This window comes from Dasypus novemcinctus, chromosome 16 (assembly GCF_030445035.2).
Source record: "Dasypus novemcinctus isolate mDasNov1 chromosome 16, mDasNov1.1.hap2, whole genome shotgun sequence".
In the NCBI taxonomy this organism is placed as follows: domain Eukaryota; kingdom Metazoa; phylum Chordata; class Mammalia; order Cingulata; family Dasypodidae; genus Dasypus; species Dasypus novemcinctus.
In genome coordinates this window covers 65,192,772-65,207,025 of record NC_080688.1, presented here as the reverse complement: position 1 = coordinate 65,207,025, position 14,254 = coordinate 65,192,772, and the positions used below count along the sequence as shown (strand labels likewise).

The following is a 14,254-nucleotide window of genomic DNA, read 5'->3' as shown; positions in this document are numbered from 1 at the left end:
GCAGTGCTGATGCGCGCAAGGAGTGCCCTGCCACGCAGGGGTGCCCCCTGCGTAGGGGAGCCCCACGTGCAAGGAGTGCGCCCCGTAAGGAGAGCCGCCCAGTGCAAAAGAAAGTGCAGCCTGCCCAGGAATGGCGCCGCACACACGGAGAGCTGACACAAGATGACGCGACAAAAAGAAACACAGATTCCTGTGCCGCTGACAACAGAAGTGGACAAAAGAACATGCAGCAAATGGACACAGAGAACAGACAACTGGGGTGGGGTGGGGGAGAGAAATAAATAAAATAAATCTTAAAAAAAAAAAGATTAGGACTCAGGAGAGCAGATGTAGCTTAGTAGTTGAGCACCTGCCTCCCACACATGAGGTCCCAGGTTCAATCCCTGGTACCTCCTAAAAATAAAAAAAAGGATTAGGGCTCACATCATGGGTGCAGGGGACCTCCCAGGAGGGTACGCAGGAGTGGAGGGACCCTGGCTGGGCATCTCAAGTGAAGGTCGCACTTCACGGATGTGACCTGAGGCCCAAGAGGAGGACGGCTTAGTCCAAGGTCACCTAGTCTGTCAGGACAGCCAGAGCTAGAAAGCAGACAACACACCCCCTCGCCACCCCGCCCAGAGCTCTCCACTCACTTTCCCCGCTGGAGGCCACCTCCCCTCAGGAGGCCACCTCCAGGCCCGAGCCTCTCCCCACAGAGCCCGGGCTGGGGCGGGCCACCAGCAGGTGTGTCCAGTAGCAGGTGTGTCCAGTGCCAGGGGTGTCACTGTGTGCTCCCAGCGCGCTCCCCTTTCCAGAGACCCCACCCCCAGAATGGCTTCTTCAGTTTGCGCCTGACCCTCAGCAGCGCACCTACCCCCCACGCCCTGAGCCATGTCCCCCTCCAGCCTGGGAAGTGAGGCTGAGATGAGTCACGCAGGGAGGCCACAAAAGGGGCGGCTGCAGAAGGCCCCAGGCCCAGAACGCGCCCCAGCCCCCAGCCGTGCCAGCGGCCCCTCCCCATCCCAGCTGGGACCCAGGGACGTCTGGGATTGGGGCAAGGGGCTGCAGATCCCTGGTGCTCAGCAAGCACGGTGGCTGAGGATGGAGCTGGGCTCAGGTTCCAGCTCTGTCACCTCCCATGTCTGCGACCTTGGGTGAGGTTGCCCCATCTCTATACCCCGCTCTCTCATCTGTGACATGGTTTACCCGACGTGCCCACCTCAGAGGGCTCCCGCGAGGGGGAAGTGTGGCGGCACGCACGGGCGCTTGGCAGGGTGCAGGGGAGTGGAGGCTCGGTAGACGGAGCGGCTAGTCCAAAGCCCAGGCCCGAAGGCCAGGTCACAGAACGGCCCAGAGGCGCGCTGACCTCTGTCACTCGTGCAGGCTGAGCTCAGGGAGGGCGAGCCAGGTCGGGGCACCCCAGGAGGGAGAGGTCTCGTTGCCAGTGGGCTGCTCTGGCCAGTGAGGACCTCCAGGACCCCCAGCTGTTGATCTGGGCAGGGTGCAAGGGACCGGTCTGCCGCTATGCTCGGTGGCCCCAGGAGAGGCGCTCTGACCACTGTTTGGGGGAAATGGAGAATTCCAGGGGCTTCCCAGCCTCCAACTGCAAAGTCACTCCAGAGCTGGAGCAGGGCCCCTGGAAATTAGGCGGGGATGTGTTCTCCCTGACCCCGAGCAGGGGCACTGGGGGAGACGGGGTACAGCAGGCCTGCAGGGGCCCCTTCGCCCGTCAAGCCTGCTGAGCTGGCAGCAGGAGCTGGGCGGGGAAGAAGGGCCTGCCCTCCCCCGCGCTTGAGCGCCAGGCCGAGGTGCGCCCCCACCACCCTCATGCGCCCTGTGCGCAGCCCCCCCACCTCCCTCGGCTTGGCCGAGTTCACGCCACTCCTCAGATCTCTCCAGGCCAGGGCAGAGCCTCTGCCTCGGTTTCCCCCGAAATGCCTGGCCAGGTGGGTGCAGGCCTGCAGCAGTGGCTTCGCCGGCCGAGGGCACATTTGTGCCTCTCCGGGGAGGGTGTCTGGAGATGGGGAGGGGGTGATTGTCAGACAAAGCGGAGTGGGAGGTGAGACCAGGGTAGGCCCCCCACCCAGATTCACCCAGGAGTGGACGGGCCTCGCTGGCCTTTTTGTTCTCGCTGTCCTGGTTTTCATGGATTTGGTGAATGGGGCTGGGGGCGAGCCCTCCCTCTCGGGCCTCAGTGTCCCTGGTGGGCCGGAGGCCTGGGGCCCTGGAGCACTGAGGCCATGTCTGAGAAGCCAGGAGGCCCCTCCAGGAAGACGAGCCCTAAATACCTGGTGGGCCTGGTCAGCAGGGATGGGACGGGGAGCCCAGGCTGACAGAGCGGAGGGGCGGCGCAGGAGTCGCCTCAGAAGAATGGGGCCTCTCAGGGGACCAGAGAACCGGGTGCCCGCGCTGAGAGCACCCCTTACTCCCGCCCCAGGCTATCTGAGCCCCTTCCTCTCTCCTGCCCGCCCGGCCCTCCCACTCATCCTGCGTTGCCCCGGACCCCCTGGCCTCCGCCCGTAAACCAGGGGGAAGGAACATTTATGGAGCGCCTGCTGTGTGTCAAAGCCCACTGTGACACGGCTGCGCACCGCAGCCCTAGCCCTGGAGGGGTGGGCCCTCCCTGCTCGAGGTGCTTCCTGAGGAAGAGCTGGGAGAGGGGAGGGAGGCGAGGGGACGAAGCTGAGACAGACACAGCGCCATTCCCGGCCAGGGAAGCACGAGCTGGGCTGGGTGAGGGAATTGCTAAGGGGCCTCACCAGACCCAAGGGAGAGCACGGACCCAAGGGAGAGCACGGCTGGAGCCTCCTCCTTCAGAGGCAGAGCTGGCCTGTCTGAGCCCCGAGTCCAAGGTCAGCAAGTGGGGCGGCTCCTTCTCTTGTCCCCCACTGCTCTCTGCCTGCGCAGGGGCAGGGCCCATCAGCACATTCTGAGCCAGTGACAGGAGACCCAGAGGCAGGCGGGGTCTCACAGCCACCGCCCTGGGACCCTCCCTCCGTGTCCCCTGCTCCCTGGCCAAGGCGTCCTCGGTGTGCCCACGAGGGACTGTGTCCACTCACCAGCCAGAGCGGCGGGGCCCTTGTCCCAGCTGTGAGGGCCTTGGGGTGGTGATGTCACGGGAGCGGGGTGCCCCTTACCGAGGCGTGAGCTGTCTGAGAACCCAAAGAGCCCACGTTTGGGGAGGAGGTGAGGGTGGGGCCAGTAGCCCTGAGGCCCCGTAGGGAGCAGACAAGCCTGAGTGGGGCAGCCCACATGCCCTCTTGCCATCTCTTAAGGTGCTCCCTTTCATGATAGAAGTTCTCAACAAATTAGGAGTAAAAGGCGACTTCCTCAGCTTGTAAAGGACATCTTTCACCTGTTTATGGGGAAAGATCGGATGCTTTCCCCCCTAAGATCAGGACAAGGCACCCACTTCTGCTCTCACCACTTTTATTCAGCGTTGGACTGCAGGTGCTAGGCGGGGCAATTTGGCAAGAAAAAGACAACCGACTTGGAAAGGAAGAAGTAAAACTATCTCTATTTGCAGCTGACATGCTCTTGTCTATAGAAAATCCCAAAGAATCCATGAAAAAACTATTGGAGGGAGTGGAGATGCCTCAAGCCATTGGGCTGCGTACGAGGTCCCAGGTTCATTCCCTGGTGCCTCCTTAAAAAACAAAACACACAAGCAAAAAAGCTATTGGAGCTAATAAACAAGTTTGGCAAGGCTGCAGGAGACAAAACCAATATCCAAAAATCAGTTTTATTTCTGTACACTAGTAGTGGATAATCTAAAATGAAATTAAGAAAATAGTTCCATTTACAATAACATATATATAGATGGATAGATAGATAGACAGATGATAGATAGATAAAATACCTAGGAATCAATTTAACAAAAGAAATGCAACTCTCATATTCTGAAAACTACAAAACATTGTTGACAGAAATTTTTAAAAAAGATTTAAGTAAATGGAAAGACATATCATGCTCATGGATTAGAAGACGATATGTTAAGACGGTAACCCTTGCCAGATTGATGTACAGATGCAACACAATTCTGCATCTCTTGAGGCTCTGTCTGACGTCAATTTTTATGCAGCAGAGGCAGGGCCCTCTGTATCTGAGAGTTGGGGTTACCTTGCTCATTCCCTGGGGACGATCTACATCCAACCCCAGAGGGCTGCCCCCCTATGGCAGTATGTTGTGAAAAGAAAGCCCAAACTCCAGGGCCAGGTGGGCCTGGTATGAATCCTGCTGCTGTGTGACCTTGGGCATATTACCTAACCTCTCTGAGCCTGTTTGTCAGAAGTATAAGCTTGACGCTGATACCCCCTGCCTCATGAGGTAGTGAAAAATAAATGCAATAATGCCTGCAAAACCCCTGGCACGTGGTCCGAGCCACACAGGGTGCTCCAGGAGGCCTGAGGCCTTGCTGCACCTTCACTCCTACTGGGGCACTTCCTTGGGTTGGACCCAGGCCTGGGGAGGGCTCAGACCCAGAGTGAGGCGTGCTCGTTGGGGTCTGGCCTCCTGGAACAGGGCTGGGAGCCGCTGGGGCGGCCAGAGCACACGGGAGACGGGAGCTCTGGCGCTCTGAGAAGAGACGGCTTGTGGGCCAGTGGGGACCACACGGGGGCAGCTCCCGGGAGGGGCTCGACTGTGCGGCTGCGCCTGGGGCCGGGGCCGTGGGTGTTCACCCTCCGAGAGGGAGGGACCCTGGGAGCCCGCAGTGAGGACCAGTCATCAGAGGCCACATTCATGGAGGCTTAGTCTACACTAGGCTCCATACTGAGCGTGTAGAAGCTCCTGTCATCTTAGAACCACCCTGTGAGGTAAGGAGAGCTTTCCTCACACATTTACAGAGGTGGTAAGTACTATCTTTAATCACTTTTACAGAGGAGGAAGCTGAAGCACAGAGGAGAACTTGCCCCAGGTAGTCCAGACAGAAAGCCACCGGGCTGGGGCTTGAACCCAGGCTGTCTGCCTCTGGAGATTCACGCACCTTTACGCCCAGATCAGAAGGGCACAGGCAGCTGGCTTTAAGGTGACCACAACTGCCAAACGGGTCATGAGGCCTGCTTCCTGCCCCACAGCTTCTTGGCCCACTCTGGGACCCGCATCCCCAGGGGCTCAAAAGGCAAGGCAAGGAAGGCTTTGCTCTGGGCTCTTCCAGATAGGTTGGCTCCCGGGGCCTCTGAGCATACATTTTGCAGGGTGCCAGCCCTTCTCCCCAAGTGTGGCCAGACCAGCTGTGGAGCAATGGGGATCTGTGACTCCTGCAGGTCCCTCCAGGCTGAACGCTAGAGGCCAAGCTTTACTGTCTGTACCTTATAAAAGTGTTCTGGGAGCAGGTGGGGCCCAGCCCACCTCCATGACAGGCACCCCGGCATGGGCCCTACCCAGGGGAGGTACCCGGAATTGAACCCAGGACCTCCTCGTACATGGAAAGCAGGCACTCAACCACTGAGCCACATCCACTCCCCAATGAGAGTAGGTTTTTTGTTTGTTTTGTTTTTAGGAGGTACCGGGGATCGAACCTAGGACCTCATTCTTGGAAAACAGATGCTCAACCACTTGCGCTACATCTGCTCCCCAGAGGGACCTTTTCTTAACACACTCAAAGGAGTGTGGAATAAGGCCCTGGCTGGAAATGCAGAGTTGGATCCATCCTCCCGGGTTTTATTCCCAGCTTTGGCACTTATCAACTCCGTGACCTTGGGCAAAATCATTTAACCTCTGTGAGTCTAAATTTGCTCCTCTATAAAACAGAGCTATAATCTATGCTGGTTGATGCAAGGATTTCAGGTAACATATAAAAAGAGCCTGCATGAAGCAGTTGCCCAATAAATGGCAGAGATGTTTTACTAGCCTTCGAGAATGCAGGAAGGTAGTGTGAGGGAAAATACCGAGGGAGCAAGTCACTGGGCAAAGGACATCATAAAAGCTGAGTTGTTCGGGCTGGGCCTTGTTGGAGAAGTTAGCAATTCCCATGCAAAGAGAAGGAAGAAACACACCAGGAGCTGGAAACAGAAGTAGCCAAGGCAGGGAGGCAAGAAGGTGCAAGAATAACAGCAATCATTTGTGTCCCACTTACTAAATGCCAGAAACCGGGCCAAATGCTTTCCATGCATTCTTGTCTTTGGTCCTCCCCATAACTCACTTTATAGAGAAGACACTGAAGCTTAAAGCATCTACTAACCTGCCCAAGATCCTGCAGTGGTGAGAAGTGGAGAAGGAATTCCCACCTGGGGATTATTAGCCAGAGGGCAGGGTGGCTCTCAGGGGCTCTCCTCCCTCCTATAGGGTAAGGAGTGGGGCCCCAAGCTGGGGAGGAGGGGGTGAGGGTGCTGGGACAGGGGGCCTGGGGCAGGGGTCTGATAGACCATCCTTGAGCAGAGGAGGCAATTGACACTGCCCAGCAAGACGGATCAAGGGGGCGAAAGGAGAGGAAAACAAATGCAAGGAAGTGATTGCCGTGGAAGTCAGGAGGGTGGTTACTTTGGTGGGAGCAAGAAGGAGATTATGAGTGGCAGGGGTCCCCGGGGTGAAAAGTGGCTTCTGGGGTGCTGGAAATATTCCCATGACTGCCTGCTGACTGCAAGGTGTTTCCTTCACGGTCATTTATTTAGCTGTGCATTTGTGTTTAATGCACTTGTGTCTGTGTCTATTCCAGGTGAAAGATTTTTAAAAAGAGGGGGAAAACAAGCCTACAATGAAGGACCTGGGACGAGAGCACAGCCCCAGATAAGGGTGAGACCTTCAAATTGTTAGAAAAGATTAGCTATAATGTCATGTCAAAATACGTGAAAATCTAAATAATGTGGATCCTTTTCTAGGAAATTCTGGGGACGGAGACTCAAGAAAGGTTAAAACACAGATCAGCTCCATGGACCCCAGGCCCTTCCCCTGCCTGCGGGGTGGCCTCCAAGCAGCACTTTCTGTGTGCTTCATTTTCTGCAATATTTATGGTGCTTGTGACTATGTAGTACATAATGCTGTTAAAATAGGAGAAATGACAAATGATCAACGAAATCCGGCAGCTGCGGCCACGACCGCCCAGCGAGGCTGGGCTGCTGCCCCACCAACCCATTTTCCGGAGGCCCTTCCAGAGGTCTGGAAGACGAGGGTGGCGTCTCCGCAGGACCTGGGCTAAGGTCAGTCTGTCCACTGGCACCAAGCCCAACTCCTGGAAAAGTCCATCGACATATCTCCACTTTCTGGGCTCCTTGGAGCCAAGGCTACCTAGGGAGGCCCCCGCGGTTCCCCCACCCCCACCCCATCCTCTCCCAGCCACTGCAGGAGAGAGATGGGGCAGGTGGAAGAAGGCTGCAGAGCCATCCCTACCCGAAGTTCCTGCTCACCTGCTTTCACAGGTCAGCCGCTCCCGCCTGGACATTTTTTTTTTTTTAAGATTTATTTATTTATTTAATTCCCCTCCCCTCCCCTGGTTGTCTGTTCTCTGTGTCTATTTGCTGCGTCTTGTTTCTTTGTCCGCTTCTGTTGTCGTCAGCGGCACGGGAAGTGTGGGCGGCGCCGTTCCTGGGCAGGCTGCACTTTCTTTCGAGCTGGGCAGCTCTCCTTACGGGGCGCACTTCTTGCGCGTGGGGCTCCCCTATGTGGGGGACGCCCCTGTGTGGCAGGGCACTCCTTGCGTGCATCAGCACTGCGCATGGGCCAGCTCCACACGGGTCAAGGAGGCCCGGGGTTTGAACCGCGGACCTCCCATGTGGTAGACGGACGCCCTAACCACTGGGCCAAGTCCGCCGCCCCGCCTGGACTTTTATGCCAGTGAGTTCTGAGGGTCTGGGTCCCCATCATTTTATCCTGAAGAGTAGGATTTGGAAGGTGACAGACACCCAGAAAGCAGAAAGGAAAACATGGACCCCTTTGGCTCCTCAGAAACTGAAAAAGTGAAAAAAAGAAGTCATAAACAAAGTGCAGAGATAAATGACAAACAGCAGGAGAAAATATTGGCATTGCATGTAAAATATGAAGAATTAGTATTCTGAATCTACATGTAAGGGAGAAAAAATTTAAAACCCAATGGAAAAATAGGCAAAAGATAGAAGAAATTGTCAGAAGAAAATAAAATGGTCGATAAAACTTATGAAATGACGTTTATTCTCTCCAGTAATGAAGAGAAATACAAATTGGCCATCATGAGGTAATATTTTTCATCTATTGGGTTGAAAATTTTTACAGATTGATAATACGCAGTGCAGGAAAGGATGTGGGAAAATAACCTTCGTGCACTCACTCGGTTTGAATGTAAATTGGCACCGCCTTTTGGGGGATTCATTTAGCAACTGCTCTCAAATGTTCAAATCCACATAACTTTGGACCCAGCAATGTCATAACCAGGAAAATATTGCACAAAACACTTGGATAAGCTCATGAAGATGAATTTTGAAAGGACATTTGTGCAGCTTTGTCTGAACCAGAGACATATTAGAGACTCAGAATGCCCATCAACATTAGCTAGTTGCTCAGATCCCTTACGGCCCATCGTACTGTAACTCTCAGGCAGTTGTTATGAAGAATTTCCGTGATATTATGCTGTCGAGTGAAAACAACTGGTCATGGGAGAACATGGACAAGATCAGCCCATATTTGTGGAAACAAAGCAAATCAAAGCTAAACAACAATAAAGACTAAAAACACCGTGAGAGAAGCAGCATAGGCCAAACTCTGGGAGTGGGATTGAAAAGAAGGAGGTGGCTGGGGAAGGGCACATTCAGTTTTTACCTTAGACACTTCTGTGTGTGTTTTTTAACAACAAACTGTATTTTAAGAATGGTTTTTAGTTCACAGAAAAAAATTGCACGGGAAGCACCTGGTTTCCCCTGGTATTGACATCTGGTATTAGTGGGGCACGACCATGAACCAATTTAGCCATGTCATTAGTAACGTAAGGTCCGTAGTTTACATTAGGGTTCACTCTTTTTTTTAAGATTTGTTTATTTATTCCCCCCCCTTCCCCTCCTCCTGCCCTGCTGTTTTTGCTGTGTGTGTTGTCTTCTCTTTTCATTTTCTCTCCTCTAGGATTCACCAGGATTCGATCCCAGAGACCTCTGATGTGGAGAGAGGTTCCCTGTCAATTGTGCCCCCTCAGTTCCTGGTTTCTGCTGCACTTCACCTTGACTCTCCCCTTGTCTCTCTTTTGATGTGTCATCTTCTTGCTGCGTGACTCACTTGCGCGGGACACTGGCTCACCACGCAGGCACCCCCGCAGGCACTGGCTTGCCATACAGGCATGCTTTCTCTTCTTCTTTTTCACCAGGAGGCCCCAGGGATCAAACGCATATGACAGGCAGAAGCTCTATCACTTGAGCTGCATCCGCTTCCCAGGGTTCACTCTGTTGTGCAGTTCCATGGGTTTTGACAAATTCGTAATGTCACGTAACCGCCATTCACTGCCCTGAAAATGCCATGTGAATGTCCTGTGCCTTTCATTTTGTTTTAATATTTTTTCAACAAATGTGTTATATTGATATTCCAAAAGTAATAAAGAAAAATTAAAAGTAAAAGATTGATCTCAAGAGACCAGGCAAAATTTCTCAACTGCGGGTAATTCTGTTGGAATCCCGCAGAAAGAGAGGGAAGCCGGTGGGGAGGTGGCTGCCTGGCAGCTCAGGGGCAGCACCTCTGCTCTCTGGCCCCTTGTCGCCCCATTCTGCCCCTTCAGCCCGGCGGCCTCACAGCTGCCTGCCCTCCCCGCGGGCCTCTTCCAGGCTGAGGCTGCATCTTTCCGAAATGCAGAGACTGCTGGTGCCCCCTCTCCCAATCAGGGTGAAGCCTTCTGCTACCGTGGCCTCGGAAGGCTGGAACTGGCCTTATTTACAAGGAAAGGGGATCTGGGTGCAGATGGGGGCCTGTAAGCTGCTTTTTGGAGGTTATCAGATCTGCTGTAGTCTTTATTGGGGTGCCAAAGTTGACAGGTGATGGAGTGGATGGTTCCCCTCCACGAGCAGAAAGTCCTGCTGTGGGTGGCACCGGTGGGGTGGGGAAGGGGAGCCCCAGCAGCCTTTGCTCCCCTCATGGCAGGTGGTCAGGCTTCACTGGGAACCACACACTGGTCCCACTGGACCCTGGACTGTCCAACTCGCTGACCCAAAGTTGGGAGAACAAAGAGCCAGAGTCCCGCTGAATTCTGATGAGGGAGACACTAAACGAAAGAGCCACTCTGGGACAGTTCTGCGTGTTTCTCTCTCCCTGCATTAGACCCCTACCCATGCCCAGCCTGGAAGACTCTCCCTGGCCCCCTGACTTCCCAAATCCTCCAGATGCTTTAAGGCCTGGCTCATGCTAATCGTTCCAGCCCTCCAGAATCTCTTCTCCTCCAGACTTGCTCATTACTTTTCATCTTTTACTATTAAGTTACGTTTGCCCTATAGCAACATTAACCACCTATATTAGCCACCCACTATGTGCCAGATTCCATAGCCATAGGCGAAATGTCATTTAATTATCACAATCTTACAAAGTTGTCATGGTCACTTACATGGAAGGAAATTGAAGCTCAGAGAAGTCGAGTGACTGGCCCAAGGTCACTCAGGGATTGGAGCCTGGGTGTCCCCAACCCTTACACCCAGGATGGTTCTACAATCCCAACTTCAGGAATCAGGTTTCAAGCCCCCATAGCCACAAAGACATCCACCTGGATTTCCCAGGGCAGCCCTGATTTCAAACCTTCTATGCACTTCTGGACTTTTGTTCTGAAAACATGGTGTTTACTTATGATGGCTAAGTCATGCGGTTTATAAAAAAGAGATGGGGTGTGGATTTTGGGGGTGCCCCCTCCCACTTTGCTCATCCCATTTAGAAGAGAGGGTGTGTGAGTGGTAGAAAGGCCGGATTGAGGGGGAAAGTAAATGGGGGGGGTAGGGGCTGGAGGGAGGGGCTGGCGGGTGGGGGCTGGAGTGGGAGGGAGGGGGCTGGAGGGAGGCGCTGGCGGGTGGGGGCTGGAGTGGGAGGGAGGGGGTTGGAGGGAGGGGCTGGCCTTGGGGCTCTGCCTGAACTGAGGAATCCTCCCAGCGAGTTTTGACACGTCGCCCTCCGAGGAGGGTGTAATTATTTTCAGTAAGGGTTTCCTAACGTATCATTAATGGATCGTTTCCCCGAGTTTCCTGCCCGCTACAGAAGACGGTTGCTTAGAGACTGGGTGAAGGGGCGCATTCTCCAAAGGGCTGCAGGAGAATTGAGAGAACACTGGATGGTGGCCCGCCCACCCGCTCCCAGCCCCCTCAGCAGCAGACAGGAGCCAGGCGCTGCCACGAGGAACTCCGGAGCTTGCTTTGTGCGCCTTCCCTGGGATGGCTTGGTCGCAGTGGGCTGAGTGCTGTGCTGTCTTTGACCGTGTTTCTCCTAGGATGGGTCCATCAGGGTGGCATCAGGTTCACCTCCCCCTGGGGCGGGGGTGGGGACAGCTGCCTGATATCAGCAACAGAGCAAAGGCTTCCAAATCAGAAAGACACCAAAGCCTAACCCCTCTCGCTGGGCAACTTCTGGCCAAATGCTTAACCTCTCTTTGAGTCCAGTTCTCTGTTCATAAAATGGAGTGCATGCTACGTATCTCCCAGAAAGATTTTAAGAGCTCTGAAAAGAAGTCTGAACAAAATATGTACTGAATAAATGGTGGCTGGTGCTCTCTGGGCTGTGGGGATCTTCATTCATTTGTCCAGCAAGCACTAAGCACCTGCTCTGAGCACAGCCCCACTGGTGGTGCTCAGGATGTGTCCATGAGTACAGGAAGCAAGAGCCCACCCAGAGGCGCAGACGTTCTAGGGGGAGAAGCTAGCCTGTAAGCAAGCAGCACCATCAGGAGGTTGTCTGAGCTAATAGAAGATAATGCTATAGAAAACATAGAGATGAAATTGTGACTCGGGTGGGCAGGGAAGGCCTCACGGAGAAGGTGGCATCTGAGCCAAGACTCGAAAGAGGTAAGACAGCAAGCCGTGCAGACTTGGGAAAGAAGGGACAGCTAGGGCAAAGGGCCCGGGGCAGTAAGCTAGGGGCCAGGTCACCAAGTCACCAGTAACCCAGTGGTTCTCAAACTTGAACGAGCCTCACAGAAGTCCCCTGGAAGGCTTATGAAACACACTGCTGCTCCCCCATCCCAGAGTTTCTGGTTCAGTAGGTCTGGGGTGGGGGCTGAAAATCTGCATTTCTAACGAGTTTCAGGTGATATCGAGGTGGCAGGTCTGGGGACCTTACTTTGAGAGCCACCGTTTTGGACTGTTGAGGGCCGACCCCTATAAGGCCTCTGGGTTTTACTCTGGGTAAAACGGGGAGCCACTGGAGGGGTCAGGGTTTTGCAGAGAGGGGTGCTATGGCTTGCCTACTCTGGCTGCTGTGCTGAGAACACACAGTAGGGAACAGGGCAGAGATGAGCGTGGTAACGGAGGGGGCGAGGAGTGGCCGGATTCTGGGTGTATGCTGAAGGCAGAGTCCATGGGACTTCCTCATGGGTCGGATGTGGGATATGAGAAAAAGAGAGAGGCCAAAGATGACCGTGAGGTTTTCAGCTGAGTAATGGAAGCAGAGAGCTGCCGTTAACCAAGACGGGAAGCTTCAGGTTTGTGGTGTTGAGCTGGCCAAGGCCATTGGGCGTAAGAGCCGGGAGTTCAGGAGTGAGTTCTGGGTTGAAGAAAGAGCGTGGGTATTGTCAGCAAGCAGTGAGATGGGGCCAGACCACCACGGGAGGGCAGAGCCAGAGGCGGGCCTCAGAGCCCCGAGGGCTGAGCTTGGACCCAACTCAACAGGCCAGGCCAAGAGGAAGGCGTGGCCGAGGAGGCGGCGGGAAAGGCAGGGGGAAGTCGGGGCGTCTGCAAGGGAAGTGAAGACTGAATTGAGGAGGAGGGGCTGCCCCGTGCTGGCGCCGTGGATGGACCCATAAGGCCAGGACTGAGGGTGACCCTTGGATTTAGAAACACGTAGATCATGTGGTTCATGTCGTTCTTTCAGATGAACCCTGTCCTGTGTTCATTCAAGCATCTCTGGAGCACCAGCCCTGGGCTGGGCTCCCGACCTGACGCGGGCAGGGCCGTGGAGATTTGCCAGCTCTCCCCCTGACCTTGAGGCTGCTTCAGGGACACCCCGACAGGACAGAGAGGAAGCACTTCGGCCCCTGCATGGTGTTTCCACAGACCTCTTCTCGTTCTTCACAAGTGCATGCTGGAGGAATGCACTTTTCCCGTGGAGCTCAGGGCTTCGACCAAATCCAACTTTTCAGACCCTCCCAGGGGTCAAAGCTTCTGGGAAGAAAGTCTCTGGGGAGTTGGAGGGTGCTCAGCGGTCTACCCCTTGATTGTGTTTGGTTTTATATTCTTCAATTAAAAAGTCATGAAGATGAGGTGCAGCGGTGCTCAGAGATGTATTCACCAAATGCAATGAATGTCTCATGATGATGGAGAAGATTGTTGCTATGGGGGGAGGAGTGGGGGGAGGGGTGGGGGGGTATATGAGGACCTCATTTTTTTTTTAATGTAATCTTAAAATAAACAAATAAAGACAAAAATAAATAAATAATTTTAAAAATTTTATAAAGGGTCATAAGGAATTTGTTATTAAATTTATTGTGGATGGAAGTGTATGTGAGGCTTCTGGCCAAGTCTCTAATCAGTTAGGAATTTGCCGGATCCTGGATCTCTCTGACGGAAGTTATGGGTCCATTCTTCATACACACACAATATTGTGCACATAACTTTAGCAGGGTCATCATGGTCCCTCTGAAGGCTCATCCACGGCTCCCCTCCAGGTTAAGAATCCTTGCTACAGACAGATGTTCTCAAAGTTTTCATTCCATTAGGAATTATTAAACCTGTAACTTGGGTAGAGGAGACAAATGAGGAGAGACACTAAATGACTATGTACTCATACTAAATGACCAGTGGAACCATAACTGGCTAGAGTACTAGGCTAGAATGATCATGGGTCTGATGTGTTAAGGTAATTAACAGATTCCTTAAATCTTACCTGTCATGTGCTTGGCTTTACTGGACTTTTGTGTAATGGCATTTGGTCATTCAAGAGCTGACTGGCCTTTCTGCAAACTTTTCAAGTAATTCTTTAATTACTTTAATAAGCCAAATAAACCAATAAATATTTTTTTTAAAAGTCATGAGGATATTCTCACTGCACGTGATCTAGATGATACAGAGACACTGGAAGTCAGGGGGGACATGCTTCCCTCTCCCCAGATCCCTGCTGGCGCCACTACCTCGAAGGCACGTGCGTGCGCCTTCCAGATGCTCCTGTGTGTTTGCCTGTATAAACTTAGCCTCCCTCTCAAGCC

The 14,254-nt window shown here is 53.6% G+C and overlaps 1 protein-coding gene across 1 annotated transcript in view; it reads left to right on the top strand.

The window, feature by feature from the left end:
* DYM (dymeclin) overlaps positions 1-13,102 on the top strand; it is a 542,345-nt gene extending 529,243 nt beyond the window's left edge. The window contains exon 17 of the mRNA XM_071208556.1: positions 12,925-13,102. Within this exon, the coding sequence (XP_071064657.1) occupies positions 12,925-13,032 (108 nt within the window). The 3' untranslated portion in view covers positions 13,033-13,102. The remainder of the gene's footprint in view (positions 1-12,924) is intronic.
* The last annotated feature ends 1,152 nt before the right edge of the window (positions 13,103-14,254 follow it).